The 17,980-nt window shown below is 41.8% G+C and overlaps 1 protein-coding gene across 2 annotated transcripts in view; it reads left to right on the top strand.

Moving 5' to 3' along the window:
• Positions 1 to 3,159: 3,159 nt before the first annotated feature.
• The window catches only part of SLIT2 (slit guidance ligand 2), a 402,412-nt gene continuing 387,591 nt past the window's right edge, over positions 3,160 to 17,980 (top strand). For both annotated transcript variants that reach the window (XM_024119498.3, XM_024119497.3), the window contains exons 1-3: positions 3,160 to 3,820; positions 6,554 to 6,625; positions 7,788 to 7,859. In XM_024119498.3, the coding sequence (XP_023975266.1) occupies positions 3,642 to 3,820; positions 6,554 to 6,625; positions 7,788 to 7,859 (323 nt within the window). In that variant the 5' untranslated portion in view covers positions 3,160 to 3,641. The remainder of the gene's footprint in view (positions 3,821 to 6,553; positions 6,626 to 7,787; positions 7,860 to 17,980) is intronic.

The raw sequence follows: 17,980 nt of genomic DNA, 5'->3' as shown, positions 1-17,980 counted from the left end.
GAATTAGGTTAATTAGTGTAGGGGTAAACATACTTCAACCACATAATTCACTAGTACAGACTAAAGAAAATTCCCTTGGGGTGTGTGCGGTGGGGAGCGATGGAAGAATCTTTCATCAGTGATAGGTACTTGTTCTTCCTCTCATTTTCCTTACAGGAAAAATGTGACTCCGGCTTCCACTTTTTCTTTCTTAAGGAAGTTATGTAGCAGACCTTTAAGCTAAAATCTAGAAGGACAAATGAGTTAATGAATGTTAAAGGCTTTTGAAGTATTTAAAAGAACAGAGGACTATTAAATCTGTGGCATTAAAATGAGTACTCCTCAGAGTTCCAATTCAGTTATCTAATGGGTACCCCGTCTTTGGAGATGCCCTCACAATGGCTTTAAGTTTTCCAGAGCAGGCAAAATGACACAGGTAGAGGTAGCCATTTTGCAAAGATATTTCCGAAAATGTAAGTAGGAAAAAAGTTACTGGGGATATGGGAGAAATTTCAGATTGAGGATATTCTTGTGGTAAAGAAATCGGTCAATTTTCAGGGCACCTCCTGTGTGTCGGGCATATTGTAAGATGCTGGGAATAGAAAAATGAATTGGATGGGTCCTCTTGCCTTCAAGGGGATGACAGATAATTACACAAATAATTATCACACTGTGAGACTGGTATTAGGCTGGGGACTTGCACAAATTCCTGTGAAACCGGTGAAAGGTGGAATGGAAGCAGGAAGAACGAGTTGAGGCGTTTTAAATTCAAGCTCAAGCGAAATTGTTGACTCATTTAGATGCCATTTCAAACAACAGTGACTTTGGTTTTTGCTGGGGGCGACGGGGCGTGGGGTGGGAGGCAGGAGAGTGGTAGCAGTCGTCAGACACACATCACACTGAAAAGACAAAAAGAAACAAGGAAATTCTCTTCCAAAACAGTGAGGAAAAAATATCCAGAACTTCCCTGAAATAAAGGAAGCCTTCTGGCTACAACGTGCGTTGCTAGGGATTTATTTTTTTCCTCCTTTCCTAAGAGAGTAAAATCACGCAGACACATTCAAGCCCTTAGAGTTTTGTGAGCATATTGTGTATTCAAGACGTCAGCTGAGCATGGTGTTAAGTGCGTGACTATAAAGAAAGGGTTAAACGGAAGGGGGTGGGTCGGAGATGGGAAGGCTGGCGAGAAGGTTCAAAAACACCATTTTCCAACTTGCAAAAACTCTGAACTTTTAAGCACCCAAAAATACACATGTGTGTGTCTGTGAGCTCAGGCAGATCTATTTCGGTAGAATTAAAAAAAAATTAAAATCGTAATCTCTCTGTCTCTCTCTCTGCTTCAAACACCGAGCAGCCCCCTTAGGATCGCTTGGCAAAAGCTGCAGCAGAGGCACCGGCAGCGCTATTTACAAGCCGCGCTCAAAGGCACGGCTTCCCCCGCTGCGAACTACCGTCTTCGAGTCTGGGTCACCTCTGGGGCCCTGGAGTTGGGGGCGGGGGCCCGGGAACCTCCTTCCTCCGCCAAACTTTGCCCGGGCGTGGGAGCGAGGGCGCGAGCCGCGGTGCGCGGGAACGCGCCGCCGGCCGCCGCCTCCGCCCGGCGCTGGCAGCCGGGGGCCTCACCTCTCCGCTGCGAGGTGCGGGCTCCCAGCGCTCAGCCAGTGGGCGGTGCCGGGCCTCGCGGGGCGGAGCCGAGGGGGTGGAGGCTCCGCCGGGTATATAAAGCCGGCGCCGGCTTAACTTCTGACTTGGGGTTATTTATTTGGGGAGTTCGCGGACGGCGGAGGCTGGCGGAGGCTGGCGGCGGCGGCGGTGGTGGCTGCCGCAGACGGCGGTTAAAAAAAGGCGGCGGCGGCGAGTGATGGGAGCGCCGTGGCTCCCGGGCGCAGGCGGGAGCTACCGAGCTTTCCGGGCAAGGCGGGAGCGCTGAGGAGAAAGGGGAGAGTCCGGGGTCTCGCGCCCGGCTCCAGAGGCGCGGGCTGGGTTTTTGTTCGGCTGCGCTGAGCGCCAGGCAGCCCGAGCCAACAACTCCAGTTACAACAACAACCCACCTTCCCGCAGCCGAGCGAGACTAGGGCTGCTGCGTCCGTCCTATTGTTTAGACACTTGCCAGGAGCTCGGGAGTCAGCAGAGCCACCGAGTCCCCGCTCCCTGTCGCCGCTTTCTCTCTTCCCCATTTCCCTCCCCCAAGAAAGGGGCGCAGAAAGCCACCTGGAGAGGGGGAAGGGGCTGGAAGGAGACAGGCTGCTCCGGACTGCGGCCGCCGAGTCAGGTGCAGCGCCCAGAGTCGGGCGGCGTCGCGACGTCGGCGGTACGACTCCCACCGTGGCTGTGGGGACTGGATTCAAACCCTGGGAAAAGTTCTTGCACTTTGAGAAGGAGGACCCACTTGTGGGCTGTCGGGGGTAGACTGAGGGGCTGCCCCGGCCCAGGAGCCTGCTCTTTTTTCTTCCACCTTTGCCATCAGGTGTCTGCTGCGGAGCTGCGGCGTATCCGGGAGACGAGAGGGGCTGACACACGCACGCACACAGGACTGCCGTTCAGCTGCCTCCTGGGGTCTCCTCGGATTAGCAGATACCACAGACCCAGCTGCCATCTCTCCACCGTCCGGAACGCCCCGGGAGGACCCGGGAAGCGGACACCTCCAGCTTGGCCTTTCCACTCTTTCTGGCCGGCTGGCCAGCCATTCCCTACTCAGCCTTAGCAGGAGCTCTCATCCTCAACTTGGCCTCTTGGATTTCCTCTCCCGGGGTCGTGACTAGTGGATATTCCTGCCTGCTGGGCCGCTCGATTGCCCTTTTGTCTTTTCTGCGTGACCCCGGGGAAGGCCCTCGTGCGGAGCGTCTCCAAGGACGCCGGGGCGGGAGGCGGAATTGCCCAGACATCCTTCAGCGAAGTGCATGTGTGTTTGCAAATCGTCCTCCGTTGTCGATAGACGACGAGGACCGGCCCGGGCTGCGGAGGAGCAGCAGGCCGGTGGGGCAGGCCGCGTGAGTGAGCCTCGCCGGGAGCCCCGCAGCGCGGTCCCGCGCCCCCTAGGCTGCGCGTCAGCCCGGTGCGCCCCCGCGCGCCATGTCCGGTCGTCCAGCGCGCTCCGCTCCCGGCCCGCGGGGCTCCTGCGCCTTCTAGTTTCGGAGAGCCCACTTTGACCGAGGCCACCATTCCTACTGAGCCTCCTTCTTCTGTCTCCTACCGTCCCCACTGGAATTGGATTTGCAGAGGGGGTCGGTGGAACCGGATCACCCCTGTTCCACGCGCAACTGGCCCCTGCATCTTAACGATCTTCACCGCGGTTGGGAGCTCTAGGTCTTTTACCTCCAAGTTGATATTTGTGAGGCCGACGACGCGTGATCTCCTCCCCGCTGCTTTGGGGTCTCCCTGTAGCCTTGGCCGGGCCAACTGATCTTCAGGACCTAAAGTTGCCCAAGGAGCGCCTGCCTTGCAGAAGGAGGGTGGGGGGAGCTGAGAGGCGTGTATCTGTGTTAGCTTTACTGCCTTGAATATTACTGTTACTTCTATATTATCTTGTGCACGTTATCCGGACACTCTGGGTTGCTAGACTCGCGCCAGGCACTGGGCCTCAGGCACAGCGCAGTTCCAGCAGAGCAACAAGCTAAAGAGAAAACCCCTGGCGCCGGCGAGCTAGGAGGCGGCGGGGGAAGATGCGCGGCGTGGGCTGGCAGACGCTGTCCCTGTCGCTGGGGTTCGTGCTGGCGATCCTGAACAAGGTGGCGCCGCAAGCGTGTCCGGCGCAGTGCTCCTGCTCCGGGAGCACAGTGGACTGTCACGGACTGGCGCTGCGCAGTGTGCCCAGGAACATCCCCCGCAGCACTGAGAGACTGTGAGTATGGGCTCTTCCTCCCCACCATCGGGGTCGCGCAGCCCCTGCGTCGAGAGTGGAGGGACTGAGCGGCACAGAGAACTGCGCCTGGGGCAGTCCTCACTAGCTTTCCCGAAGGCGCATCCTGGTCTTGAACTCTCTGGGAGGGCGCTGCCCGGGGAGGGGCCACTGCCCAAGGAGGGGGGCGGGCCCGCTGGCTGCTGCGCTTCGCTTGGTCCCTTCCTCCCGCTCCAGTCCCACCACTCGCAGCCCTTTGCGGGCGAGTTCTGTGAGGCTGGGGAGACGGGGAGATGGGGGACGAATAGTCGCGGATGCCCGGGGCAAGGGAGACAAGACTTTGTTCCTCGGACTCTGCAAACGGAGTCACCTTGCGGTTGGGAACTGTCGCGGGTCGGTTCAGGGCCGAGTCCCGGTTCTTGTCACCGCGGGGTGGCGCGAAGAAGGGGGGTTGACGCGGGAGGGGGGGTACTCAAAAGAGAGAAACCTCCGCTCCCCGGCTTTGTGTCGCCCTCCTGGGGACTGAGGGAGAGGAGACGGGGTCGTGGGGCGGCTGAGCCCGCCCAGGGGCGCTTCTACAGGCCGCGGAAGGAAGGATGCCCCAGGACGGCAGCAGCTTTCGCGGTGGCCGCGCGCAGCCCCCCGTGACTCTTTCCCCGCCTTTCATTTCCCCTGGGAGGAGGCGGCGGCGGCGGCGGAGCCCCAGGGACCTGTCCGAGGCGGGAGGCTCCGGAGGCGGACCACGTCCCGTCGGCTAGGCGAAGTTAGGGCTGGTTCTCCAAGCGGAGCCGGCCAAGTCGGGTCTGACCAATTTGGTGACCCCGCGGCCCTCGGCTGCCCCCTTCGGCCCTTCCTGCTGAGCCCTAGTGCCCCCTTTCCACCTTTCTGGCAGTTTCTGCGTCCCTGCTCGTGGCAGCTTCTCCCCTTCCTTCCTCTCTTCGCGCTCTGCTGCCCGCAGACATCCCCGCCTCCCTGTCTCTGTGAGCCTCTAATGAAGAAGTAATCGCAACGCGGGTGTTGACGGCCCACGCGCCGCTTGTGGGGCGCTTTCCGAGTTCAGGGAAGTGGAGCGTGGAGGCCGTTCTCTTTGTGAACGCAGAGGCCGCCGCCCCGCGCTTCCCGGGCGCCCGGGGCGCGCTCCCCTCGCCGCTGAGCTTGGGCCCGGCGGGGCGAGGGCGGCCGGGGCAGCGCTCTCAGGCTGCGCTCCCCGGGCCCCTGCGCCCCCAGGCTGTGAGGGGGGTGGACGGCGGAGGGGACGCCTTGGACTCGCAGGTTTCCACCAGCGCAGCCCGCAGCGCGTCGAGTCGATCTTCTTATCCAACCCATTTTCCTCGCCCTCAGTTTAAAGGCCAGAGTTGAGCCATTCCTTCCCTTGCCAGTGGCTGCCCCATCCCGAGCCCCACTGGGCCGCCCGCTACTCCCTCTCTGCCCTCCTTCCCTGTCCTGCAGCGCTGGGCAGGTTGAGGTAGGCCCTACCCAGGGTATCTTGTCAGAATGTGATCTCCCAAGTTTGTCTGGGATTGGGGGGCTGGCGGTGGCGGTTGGGACTCAGCTTATGGCAAGTAGCCCGGATAAAGAAAGACCCCCCAAGAACTGTAGGAACAGTTCGATGGTACTTTGCTCAGCACGGAAAATGGGTTGGGGAGAAAGCAGTGCAGAACTGTTTTAGCCCTTGTCATTTCATGATATTCAGAACAGTTTAAAGTTTAAGCACTAACATGTCTTATTCAACAAAAAGGGAACGGCTCGGGGAAAAAATAGCAATTGAGTTTTAAGGTCCTTGAAAAAAAATTTATCCCTCTGAGAGATCTATAAAGAAGTTTCAGAAAATAGTTTACTCAGTGCTGGCTTATAAAATTATATCATTGACAACATAAACACATTAAATACACATGATGTTTTAAAAAGGTAAGGTTTACTTCCGTGAAGGAGAACATTCAAACCGCAGCAAAGCCTGGTTTTATTTGAAATGATTGGAACCAGGGCAAGTTTAGATCTTGACCTAAGATGCCAGAAAAGGGGTTTGTGACTCTTGAGGGAAACGTGGTGCTGAAATCTGAACAAAAATGTCAGGGCCTGAATACTATTTCCACTATTGCCCTTGCTAGTAGTTTTCACTTTACAGTCACAGCGGGGGTCCCTGAGCTGCAAATGAAGAGTTTCGTTTTCATACAAACATAGAATTGTTGGAAGGTAAATGCTTATAAATGCGAGTCTTTGAAGTGCAGTTCTTTTGATGGCACTCTAACTTTATTCTTTGCCTTAGGAAGTTTAGCCATGGTGCCACCTAAGGATAGGGTTCTGAATTTTTAAAATTTCTTCCTGAATAGTATTAGAAAAGTGTTCCTTTAACTTCCTGAAGGTAACTTTTTGGGAATGTTCCTAACAATGATAGTAAATAGCAGAATACCTGTGAAATTAATATACACCTCCTTATAAAAGCAAAAATTGAAAGCATCCCATATACACACAAAAGAGAACGTCTCTTGATAACAGAATCACTTCATTTTCTTGTCATATGACAGCAAACATGGACTCTGTAAACTTAAGAATCATTAAAAAATTTTTCTTTCAAAGATGACTTCCTTTTCTTTCTCTTTTACTTTGTAGACTACTTTAGTAATTGGAACTGATCTTTTATCTCAAAGCTCTTATTTAGTTTATATTTGTCTTTGTTTAACTAGATAGTGGTAGAAATTAAACAGAACTTTCATTTTCTTACTTGTTTTCTCTTAGGGATTTGAATGGAAATAACATCACACGGATTACTAAGACAGATTTTGCTGGTCTTCGACACCTGAGAGTTCTGTAAGTATGTTCTTCTGTGTTTTAGAGAATTCTCTTTTGTTTTTTAAGGTTGTGTATTTTGAATTGTTACTGATTTCAGTTTTAATAACTGTCTCAATGACAGAAACATAAAATTTTAAAAGGCCTTGGTTTCCTTTCTTTTTTTTTTTGTTTATCAGTGTACTTCAAATTTTAGTAAAAATGTAGGCCTTTATTTTAAGGTTGGATGCAAGCCATAGCAACAGTATAATGGAAATGACTTCAAATGTTTGCTATACCATACCCTAAGTGCCTTATGCATATAAAAATGTAGAATAGTTGCTTTTACAATATGAATGAGTAATGTGAGACATTTGATATACTTTTAGGATTTGAGATTAACTATAAAGAATTTAAGTGGGCCTGCATTTTATTATTGCTAATATAAAAATGTTCAGACTTTTCTAGCAAGCAACATGTACCTATATTTTCTAACATTAAAATCAAACAATCGAGGTTTTCGCAGAGTTTTTAGTGGGAAATGTTTCTCTATAAAAATATGTTGGTCATATTTTGAATCGTTTCTTGTATTTTATATCTTTGCAGCTCATAAAATTGTTGCAGTATGATTACTTTTTAAATTAATGTGTTAAGTTAGTTGTGAATAAACAATCATTTGAGATTCAGTGTAATGTAAAATTGTTTTTACCTGCAGATTTATAAATGTTTACATTGCAGTGCACATATACTTTTGATCATTGCGTGTTCATTGTTCATTTTTGAAAAACACATTTTTGGCCTTTATGAATTCTTCCAATTTCTGACGTATATCCATCAGTGAATTGAAGTATGTGTATGATGAATTATTGTATGTTGTTTCTTTCAGTTAAGAACTCACTTGAAAAACAGCCATCAAAGTTGTAGTGTCATGGGTTACTTTTCGGGATATACTATAGTTTAAGGTTCAGGATTCTGACGAAATTTTGTGAGAAACTGAATTAGTATTTTTTGTGTAAGTTTCGTGATGAGGATGCTATTTTCCTTCCCTGATTTTTCTCAGATATAACATTGTTAGATTTGATATTGAATCTCAAGCCAGAGCAGTGTTTAACTTCATAAAGGGACAAGTTTTCAGTTGCTGAAGTGACACTTTTTCAGATGGTGAGTGGTAACATTAAGACTCCTGTTATACTTTGCATTTCAGTCAGCTTATGGAGAATAAGATTAGCACCATTGAAAGAGGAGCATTCCAGGATCTTAAAGAACTGGAGAGACTGTAAGTATTTTCAATTCCAAACTTATGACGACATAACTATATTTTTAAAAATACTTGCATTTCAAGGACCATGTCTTCAATTTCATGTCTTAGTCTTTGTAAGTTTACAGAAACAAGAAGTTGATAAAGTGATTTCCAAACTAATTTACAATTAGAAATAATAGAATTTTTGCAAAAATAGTATTAACTTGTACAAGTTCAAAAATACAGACGTACTTTCCTGAGACATTTACTTGGTAACCATTGCTTTGGTACTTAGAGATGTACATTTTTTCTTATTTTTCATCTAGTTTGTTTTATTTCCTTATGTAGGAAAAAGGTGGTAATTTTATTTGCACTTATGGTGCATTATGGAAAAGAAGAGTTTTGCTGATAGTTATTTTAGTTCCCATGCTATTGCTGTGTGTGTCATTAGTGACATTTGAGGAAATATTTAAAGTTCTTAGTGATAAAGATTTGCTTTCTGATATTTAACACTTGTGGTGAATATTATTAATAACTGCTATTCACAGTTTTATTTCATTATTTTATAGTACCTTTCTAAATATTTTTTTTGCTGGAAAAAGAATTTAGTAGAAATGGAAGTAAGAGTTATTTTATCAAAGCACATCATTTAACAATGATTGTTTTTTTCCAAGAAGATCAAATGTGGACTTCAGGATTTAAAATACATTTTTATTTTTCCAGACACAAAATCTTATGGATTGTTATATATTACTGGAGGACCATTATTATTTTATGCCTATAGTATATATATACAAAAGACAAAAACCTCTGCTGAAATAATTAGATAAAATACACAGTTTGTCGTTTGGAATATGAATTACATATCTCCATATGTCTTGATAATTCAAGTTTAGTAGCTTTGCATTTCTAAGGGCAAATATCAGCTCTCTTAAAAGTAGCAACAATTATTTTAATGTTTCCGTGCCTGCTTTAAGAGGCACTTTAGGTAAAAATAAAAATTTTACTTAAAATAGTGAAATATGAAGTTCATTTAGGGCATAGCACGTACTCAGATTCACTGGGCCCAAGGGCAAAAGTTAATTCTGTGTAACTGTAAATATAAAAGTGGCTTGTCAACTTCTAAGGTATTTGTAAATATAGGCTACATTTTTATTACCTAAAGTAAAATTAAACAGATATCTAATTTATTTTGCTATAAAATTTTGTTCATGAATAATATTACAATATAAGGATATAATTGTGGAATTCAAAATAAATTTAAAACCATTACTTAGAGCTAGTTTTGGGGAAGAAATAAAAATAAGGTAAATATTTGGTTAAGTTTATAACAAAGTTTATAAGTTCGTAAGTTGTTTCTTAATATATAAAAATACTCTGAAAGTATTTATTCTTTGATCTCTTTTATGAATAGCTAATTTCTAGTGAGAACTTGGCAAAAGTATTTTTAATTCATCCATTAAAAACTAAGCATTAATATAATTTAAATGTTTAGTAAGATGAATAGATTATTTAAAATTATCATTTAAACATTAACAATTTTTTCATGAATAACTTTTATTTATTCATATATATGTGTTTAGTAGTCATATATACATTTTTCCATGTGAGAGAGAGAGAGATATATGTATGTATATGTATATTTTTTTCTTAAACAACTTCGATATCATTGAAGGATTCTCAGTGGCTTTTCATGAAGTCTGTATTTTGTTTATATTGTAGTTTTAAATATTTTCAGAAACACTGGAACAAAACAAACTTTCTCATTATTTTTCAAGCCACTTTGGAGTATCATTTAAACTTTCATCTTGAATAAATTAACTTTTCCTAAAAATTATTAACCAGATACCTTATGATCTGAAATTCGATTAAAGTTGTAAGTAGGTACTATTTTTTGACTTTTACTTCCCCGGGAATGTCACTTCATCTCAGAACAATTTTCTGTTCTACGGAGATGCAGTCAGATGTTTCAGAGTGGGAGGAGGATTTGTAATTTTGAATGAAAACTAATATATATGCAGGACTTCTTTAAATCACCCCAGCTGTTGGCCGAGAGCAAATATTTCATATTTGTGAGGAAAAGCTGAGAAAATTCCTTTTGTTTACAACTGCCAAGTCCATCTGATGGAAGCACATTGTTATCTGACAGCCAGTTCATCTCCTTGGGACTCTGGAATTCAAAACCATTTCTTAGGAACATTGTGGATACACTTTTCAAATATTTATTTCTTTAAATACATTAAATGGCAAGCAGTTTTGCTAAAGAATGCATTCAGGTTATTGTGGAACAAACTATTTAAAATTTTTTTCAGTATATTAATTAAAAAATTAAAACTACCCAGAGAGTTCTATAATCAAATTACTATGGCCTTATAATAATATTATTATGGTATATATTCCTATTGTAGTAGGTGATGTCATTAACATCACACAAATTGCCTTTTTTGTCCCCTAAAGTTGCAAGAGACAATGTAATAAACAGGAAGCAATCAGTGAATTAACTTTTAAATAATTATATCTTGTGTGAGCTTATATGTTTTTTAGCAATTTAAATGTGAGTTTTAAATTCAAACTCCAAATTATGAAAAGGTGTATAAATGCAGGTTTATCTTGTGAATGCCATTTATACTGTATATATATAATATATAATATAGCAAGTTAATTTTCTTTCTTTGTGTGAAGAACAAAAAATAAAAACATTAATTTTATTCGTATGCAATTTATGGTTCTAAGTTATTTTTTCATTTTAAAATGATAAAATCAGAACAATTCCAAATGATATTTTGTGAGTATTTCAAAATTATAAGTTTTTTTACTTTTTATTTTATGTTGATAGAGTTTTAACTTGATCTAGAGAAAGAAGACATCTGAGAACAGAAGATAAGAGCTGTGCCTTTTAGAAATCCAACTTTTAATCTCTAAGAAACAGGGTCATGTGATTAGGTTGGATTTAATTTTAGTATAGGATGAGAAAATCATTATTGATAAATCAAAGCATTATAGCTACAAAAGAAACACATTTTTTCCACTTCAAAGAATTGATGAAGTACAAGGTTATCAGTCAAAATGTCAAGAAGTAGATGGGTGTTGAAATCCTCCCTCCCTTCCTCCCTTTTCCGTCTCACTGCCTCCTTTCCCCTCACTTCCTTCTTTGTATTGTATAGAGAACAACAGCAGATGATATGATGATCAGAATGTGGTTAAGAATCATTGTAAAAGGAATAAGTTTTAATCACGCCTCCACACTATGAGCACACAGTACTTCCTGCTTTGACAGTTTCCTACTCTACGCCCTGACCTAACATGTGCACTGGTGGATTCCCGTGGATGCTCTGTGTTGCCAGTAGTACCTGCTTATCTGGGATGAGAATGAAGCCTTGAGAATGTGCCTCTTGTAGAGTGTATTAACAGGTCTCATATTGTTTAATCAGATGTTCAAATGAAATCTAATATAGTTAAGTGGCTAGATAGTCAATGGAAATTAATTGAGGAAAAACAAACTACAAATAAGCTACAGTAAAGAAACATTTAAGAATTATACTTCTTTATATTTCATGGAAGATGCCTGTGTATACTTGCAATAAAGTCTCCATGCAAAATTATTAATTCAAGGTATTTTTTGGTTAGTGTGTAATGTGTTAGAAGGCTAAAAAAAATCACATTGGGACCCCTGACTTTTCTATGCTGGTGTAAAGTTATGTTGTTCACTTATGTCTTATGGGATTATGCTGCAGTCATTAAAGTTCTATTTTATGGCCACTTCAGTATTTCACTACTGCAAATCATCTGCTTTTGTAAGTTCCTGGATAATACAAATGCAAGAGTATGAGAAAGGTTTTGAAATTTTTTGAAGGTTGTCCAAAAAAAATAAGGGTATTTTGTCCGAAATGCAACGAAACACTCAATGCAAAATAAAATGTGTATATGCCTAGGTTACATTAATGAGAACCAATAGCATACCATTGAAAACCTTGGATATTAGTTATTTCATTAACTTCACAGTCATACCCTTGCAATAAGGAAATTGCAGAAGTGATAAAGGCAAAGGCTTGGACTGCACTTTTTTTCCTACCAATAAGTTGTAAACGCGTTCCTATAAGACAATATTGCTTTAAACATTCCAAGTTTTGGTATCTTTAGATTTGAGATTACCTTTTTTCTACTAACTTTGTCATTTAATACTCATTTTTGCTTGAAAAAAAGAGTCCTGAAAATATTATTATAATGAAGCCATGCAAAGCCTGTTCACTTAGCTATTTTAAAGTCTCTATCAAGTAAATACAAAGAAAATGCTCATTTTAATTTAGAAATGTCTTTACAATAGAGCCTAAATTTGACTAAACACTATCCTCTCCTTAAAGGATATCTAAAAGGTATTTTTTGAAGGTGGTGCTGAGTTATTTCTCCCTGGGTGTGCCTACCATGCATAGGCATGAGACAGCCAATGTGAGGCTGAGGAACTACTGCACTCTAGAATTTTTGTTGTAGGTCGCTATACATGAGTTCAAATAGAGAATATGTTGTGGAACAGGTCTGAAGGAAGGCTCCCCTTATCCCCTGTTCATCAAGGTGGAGAATCCCTCTTCTGACTCATCCTGCAAGTTTATAGGCAACACATAAGATCCTTTTTCTTGAAGTAAGGGCAAACTAACAGTGCTAATCTCCTTGGAAAAGAATGCAAGCTCATCTTAAAAGAATTGTTTTCTGGCACCTTTATACCCAAGTTTAAAATCACGGCAGTTATTTTCTTGGGAAAGACTCTTTAAAGAACATCTCAAGCTCAGCAAAGAGGCTCAGTATGTACATTGTATGAGATAAATCATGCACCTAGATGTTCAAGAGTGTATCACTATCTGTGATAGCCAAATATCAAACCATTTTCACCTGTTTGTAAACAACATTGAACGATTTTAAATTACATTTACTGACTATGGTCTTAGAAGGCTTTAATGCAAGTGCACTATTAGAAGTTTTGCAGAACATTCAATGTGTCTGAGAGGGTTTCTCATGCAGCTTTTTTTTTTTATGGGCCTTGAAGTTGAACGGTGGTGAGAAGGCCTGTTTGCTCTTTGTGGACCGTTTTATAAATTCTGAAACAGCAAGGCTGTTTATTTTTCCCACATCTGTTTTGGGCTCTTCCTTTGTGATAGTGTTTGCTGGATGCTGTGTCCTTTATACCTCCCCTGAAATGAGTAGTTTACTTTGCACTGTTACAATGTATTTGTGGAAGCAACGAATGTCAAATATTTTACATTGAACTCTGTCTTTCATTCCTGTTGGATACCTTTCTGCCTGAATTATGCCTTCTAGACTGAATTTCACAACTTTACATGGAAGGAGAGACTTTTCTGAATGGACTTTGTATATATTGCTCTTATCTGTTTTCAAAGCAATTTATATCTTCTGGACTGGGAGGAATATTGGTGAAAACACTTTCAGAATGAAAGTTTGGTAACAATAGCACTGATTTGGTTTTAATGCAGTTGGAATCTTGCTTTAAGATAACATTGACAAGGCTTCCCTTGTGGCATAGTGGTTGTGAGTCCGCCTGCCGATGCAGGGGACACGGGTTCGTGCCCCGGTCCGGGAGGATCCCACGTGCCGCGGAGCGGCTAGGCCCGTGAGCCATGGCCGCTGAGCCTGCGCGTCCGGAGCCTGTGCTCCGCAACGGGAGAGGCCACAACAGTGGCAGGCCCGCGTACCGCAGAAAAAAAAAAAAAGATAACATTAACAAAAATTTGTTTGATTGTCGTCTTGGCAGTGTCTGTCCGCCCTGGCTGCAGGTGGGGCTTCATCTCTCTGCTACTGCTCTGCTCAGTGTAGATAACCTAGACTCCCCTCATTGTAGGCACCTTGTAATTTTATATGCTATTGCCTGGTGTCCTATGAATACTGGCAGACACTCATTGGTTGTGCTGTTGATTATGCTTTCTAAACAGACACAAATTCTTCTACCTGCTTTTAAAACATTAGATAAGAGTGGCATCAAAAAACCCTTGGTTTCAATTCCCTGTGAGATCTTGATCAAATTGCTTCGTCTTTTAAAACTGCAGTTTTATCATCATTAAAACAGAAACAATTATCATATCTCATAGTATTGGTACACGATTTTAGTAAGATAATGCACAGAGTTTCACAAAATGCTTGATGCAGAGTTAGCACGTAAGGAACTATTATTATTATATATTTCAGTGTCTCCTTTCCTGTTTTTCAGAAGCTGAGTTTCATAATTATTTTGTCTTATTGAGCTAATAAAATGTGTCTATAATAAATTTGACTTTTAAATATCCATATTTACTATCATTTTCCTTCTGATTTTCTTATAGCATATAATCAATAGACAAGATGTGAAGAAAGTACAAAACCTTCTCCAAATTTTTTTTTTTTTTTTTGCAGTACGCGGGCCTCTCACCGTTCTGGCCTCTCCCGTTGCGGAGCACAGGCTCCGGACGCGCAGGCTCAGCGGCCATGGCTCACGGGCCCAGCCGCTCCGCGGTATGTGGGATCTTCCCGGACCGGGGCACGAACCCGTGTCCCCTGCATCGGCAGGTGGACTCTCAACCACTGTGCCACCAGGGAAGCCCTCTCCAAACTTTTTTCAGAGTATTTATCAAAATCTTTGAATATATAGAGAATATCAAGAAGTAAGGGGAATGAATAGGAAGCAACATTTTTATTAATAAGTTTTGATCTCCCTACCACAGAATATGAAGGGTGAAAATACTGATATCACTGCTGGAAATATAAACTTTATCTAATATTAGCTAAATGTTAAAAATCTTTGCTTTAAAAATGTTAGCATAAAAGACAAATGGAAATTTACCTGAGAAGAAGGCATTTATGTTTGAGAAATAGGAGATTGTAAAAGATAGACTTTTTAAGGCAGCATTTATCAAATACTTGTTACAGATCAGGCGCATTGTAAATACCTTACATTTACAATGACAGGTAAATATGAGACTTGCATTTTTTACTAGTTTTGGTAAAATCGTTTTCATTTTACAGTTTGGATTGGGGTGAACGTTGCAAATGTTAATTGAATTGAGGTGAAAGTTGAAACAATAAGACCTCCAACCTCTAGTAATGGACAAGTCACAGGAGCAGCTGGCAGATAATAATTTGAAACAATGCTTGTCAGTAATGCTTATGCTGCCCTTCAAGTTGAGGTTGTTAAGAACCTGCATTTCAGAGGCCAGTGGTCTTTAGTGTGACGGAGAAAGATCACTCACCCCACTGAAGGTCACACTCAAAAAATATCCCATAGCACAGAGGAAACAGTTGCTGAGATCTTTCTTATCTTTACCCTAAAAAAATGTGTCTCAGAGACACACATTACACACCCTTCTGAAACCATGAATTTCTATCCAGCGAATTTTCAGTCAGTCTCCTGAGATCTTGTGGGCAGATTCCATCTAGCTGGTGATGACACAGGAGCTGAATATCACTGAATCTCTTATCTGTCCTTTGACACAATTGAGTATCCTTGCTGGGAACAATTGGTAATTGACCCACCTGGTTTGCTTAATGCAGCAAATTCATGTTGGTTCCCGTAAATCCTCCTCTGAGATGCCCTTAATTCATTACATGCTGTTTATCTGTTCTTGGACTATCAGATTTTAACTTCTTTAACACATTTACATTAGAGTTATTATTATGACACGCTCATCTTCAAGCTACTAAGAAGTATTCTGTGGTATTAGAAGAAGCTAGTTTACTTTTTCTCGAGCTGTGTTTAGAAATTGTGGTGCACCTTGATAGTCTAACTTAATTCTGGATTTAAAAGAATCCTCTTGAGTTTAAAAACTTAATTTCTGGTCATTGCATTAGAAATTCTGCTTAAATTTTTTTCCTTTATTGGATATTTTGGAAGAGTTTCACTTTTTATTTTAATGTTTGTATTTCCATTTATTCTTAGTCCTAATGGAAGAGGAAATAGAACAAGAAGCAAAAGTGTATTGATACTCTTTTAAAGAAAAAAAGTGGAATCATACTATTTTTCTATGCATGTTACCACGTCACCTATTATCTGCCTTTTTTGTATGATACTACTGTGTCTTATACACATGGTAGGCTTAGATACATTAAGATCATTCATAATAATTTTCATGAAATAGTGATAAATTACTTGAATTCTGAGAAAAATATTTTATACGTATTTTTGTTTTGCTCTCAACTTTAGGTATTTTAAATAGGTCATTAAGATAGTGAACTGCCTATACAGCTAGTTTTAGTTTTTTTTTAAATAAAACTTGGTGTTTTATTTTTAGGTGATTCATTCATAGATATTTAGGAAGTGCGCTATGTAAAACTACATTTTTCCCAAAAAAGATTGGTGAAAAGGAAAGTTGAGGATTACATTATTTTGAATTATTTTGAGGAATGTTTAGACTGTGTCTCTTTGAAAGGAGTGATTCAGAGGGTATGTTCTGGAGTCAGCCCACCTGAATTCAGTTTCTAGCTCTACTTTCTATGAGCTGTGTGCCTTCACCCAAAATAGCAGTGACAGTAGCACCTACTTATGGGGTAGAATGAATGTGATAATTCATGTAAACTTCTCAGAACAGTGACTGTCACCTAGTAAGCTTAATATATGTTAGCTATTTCTTTGGGAATGAATTAAGAACCACTAAGAATTTGAAAAAAAATTGAGAAAAGACACTGCTTGCACCGGATCTGAATTATCTACTTTCTTACAATATCTGAAATGATACCAATGTAGACCCATTAACAAGAAATCTAGTAGCAGCCCTCAGTCACTTGGATATCTGAATTTCTTTCAACATATTGAATTCCTTCCAATTTCTAGATGATGTTGAGAATGGCATGGCTGGGGGAGGTTGAAGGAAGGGAAAGGAGGCAATTGCTGTATAGAGCACATGAAAGCAGGTTTGGTGGCGGGTATTAGGTTATCTGGAGGGTGGCATAAAACCTAAGGCAGGTACCTTAGGGAGCACGCCTGGAGAAAGTTGCCTGAACATAAAATGCACATGCTAGGATTTTGGTGAACTATATCAAAATGCAAAGAGCAGTTTTTCCTAAGGACCTAATAAGATCCCGGGAAGAAGGAATGAAATACACAGATATGGCCTTTACACTTGAAGAGCTTACAGTGTAGTGGGAATCAGACCAGTATGTGAATAAATATAATATAGTGTGAGGGACTCTTATTTATCAAATACTATGGGCATATGGAGACACAGGCAAGGGAGGAATCAACTTTAGGAGAATCAGGGGAATTACACAGAGGATGTAAGAAAGTACCATTTGGAGAAAAGGGAAAGCTCTGTACAGAGAGTTGCCTCCTCAGGGGCTGGGGACCTGAAGGAGCATGCTTGTTTTGGCTGGAGAATCATGGATGATGTTTGTTAGTCCAATGGTTTGGATCAGATTATGAAAGCCCATCTCTGACATTTCAAAAATTGCAGTTGCCTCTTTGGACAATGGGGAGTCTTCCCTAGACAAATTCTCATTAGCCCTGTTGTGAATACTTGTAATCTGTTTTTTCAGACACAATATAACAAGGTCATCATTAAGTTATATTTTATTGAAAATGTTTAATAGTAGACTCTGGAAGTACTCTTTCCTCAGAACCATGCCTGGTAAAGAAAAAAATAAAAGCTTTTGGTTTCACTTTACATTTAACCTTGTTATGTGCTTTATTCATCAAAATTAGTGTAGGTGAAAAGTCAGTCCACCCTTTCACTACTGATTTTACTATTTTCCCTCTGATTGTCTCAGCATACATTTTTATGAGCATACATTTTATTAAGTGCTGAGGGTATTTCTATAGATGACCAACTTCTTAATAATATGAGTTATATAGCAAAAGATGGTAAGCATAGCTATCATTGCCTCATGGCATTTTAGAGTTGGAAGAAGTTCTGAAGTTCACCGTGTCCAACTTTTCACTTAATGCAGAATTTCTTTTTATTACATCTGTTGCAGGGAAAAAAATGCGTAGCCTCTGCTTGAATATATGTGGAGTAAGGAGTTGAGAGCTTCCTAAAGCCGATCATCCCATTTCTTAATATCTTTTATACTTAGAAAGGTCTTCCGTATGATCTACTTTCTTGAGTTATAATTACTAGTGCTATTCCTGCCCTCTAGAGACTAAATAACAGTAATTCTGCTCCCATCTGATGACCGTTTAAATATGT

The sequence above is a fragment of the Physeter macrocephalus genome, chromosome 7, assembly GCF_002837175.3.
Source record: "Physeter macrocephalus isolate SW-GA chromosome 7, ASM283717v5, whole genome shotgun sequence".
NCBI classification, from domain to species: domain Eukaryota; kingdom Metazoa; phylum Chordata; class Mammalia; order Artiodactyla; family Physeteridae; genus Physeter; species Physeter macrocephalus.
The sequence above is the reverse complement of the archived record's forward strand: the minus strand, read 5'-3'. Positions and strand labels throughout refer to the sequence as shown.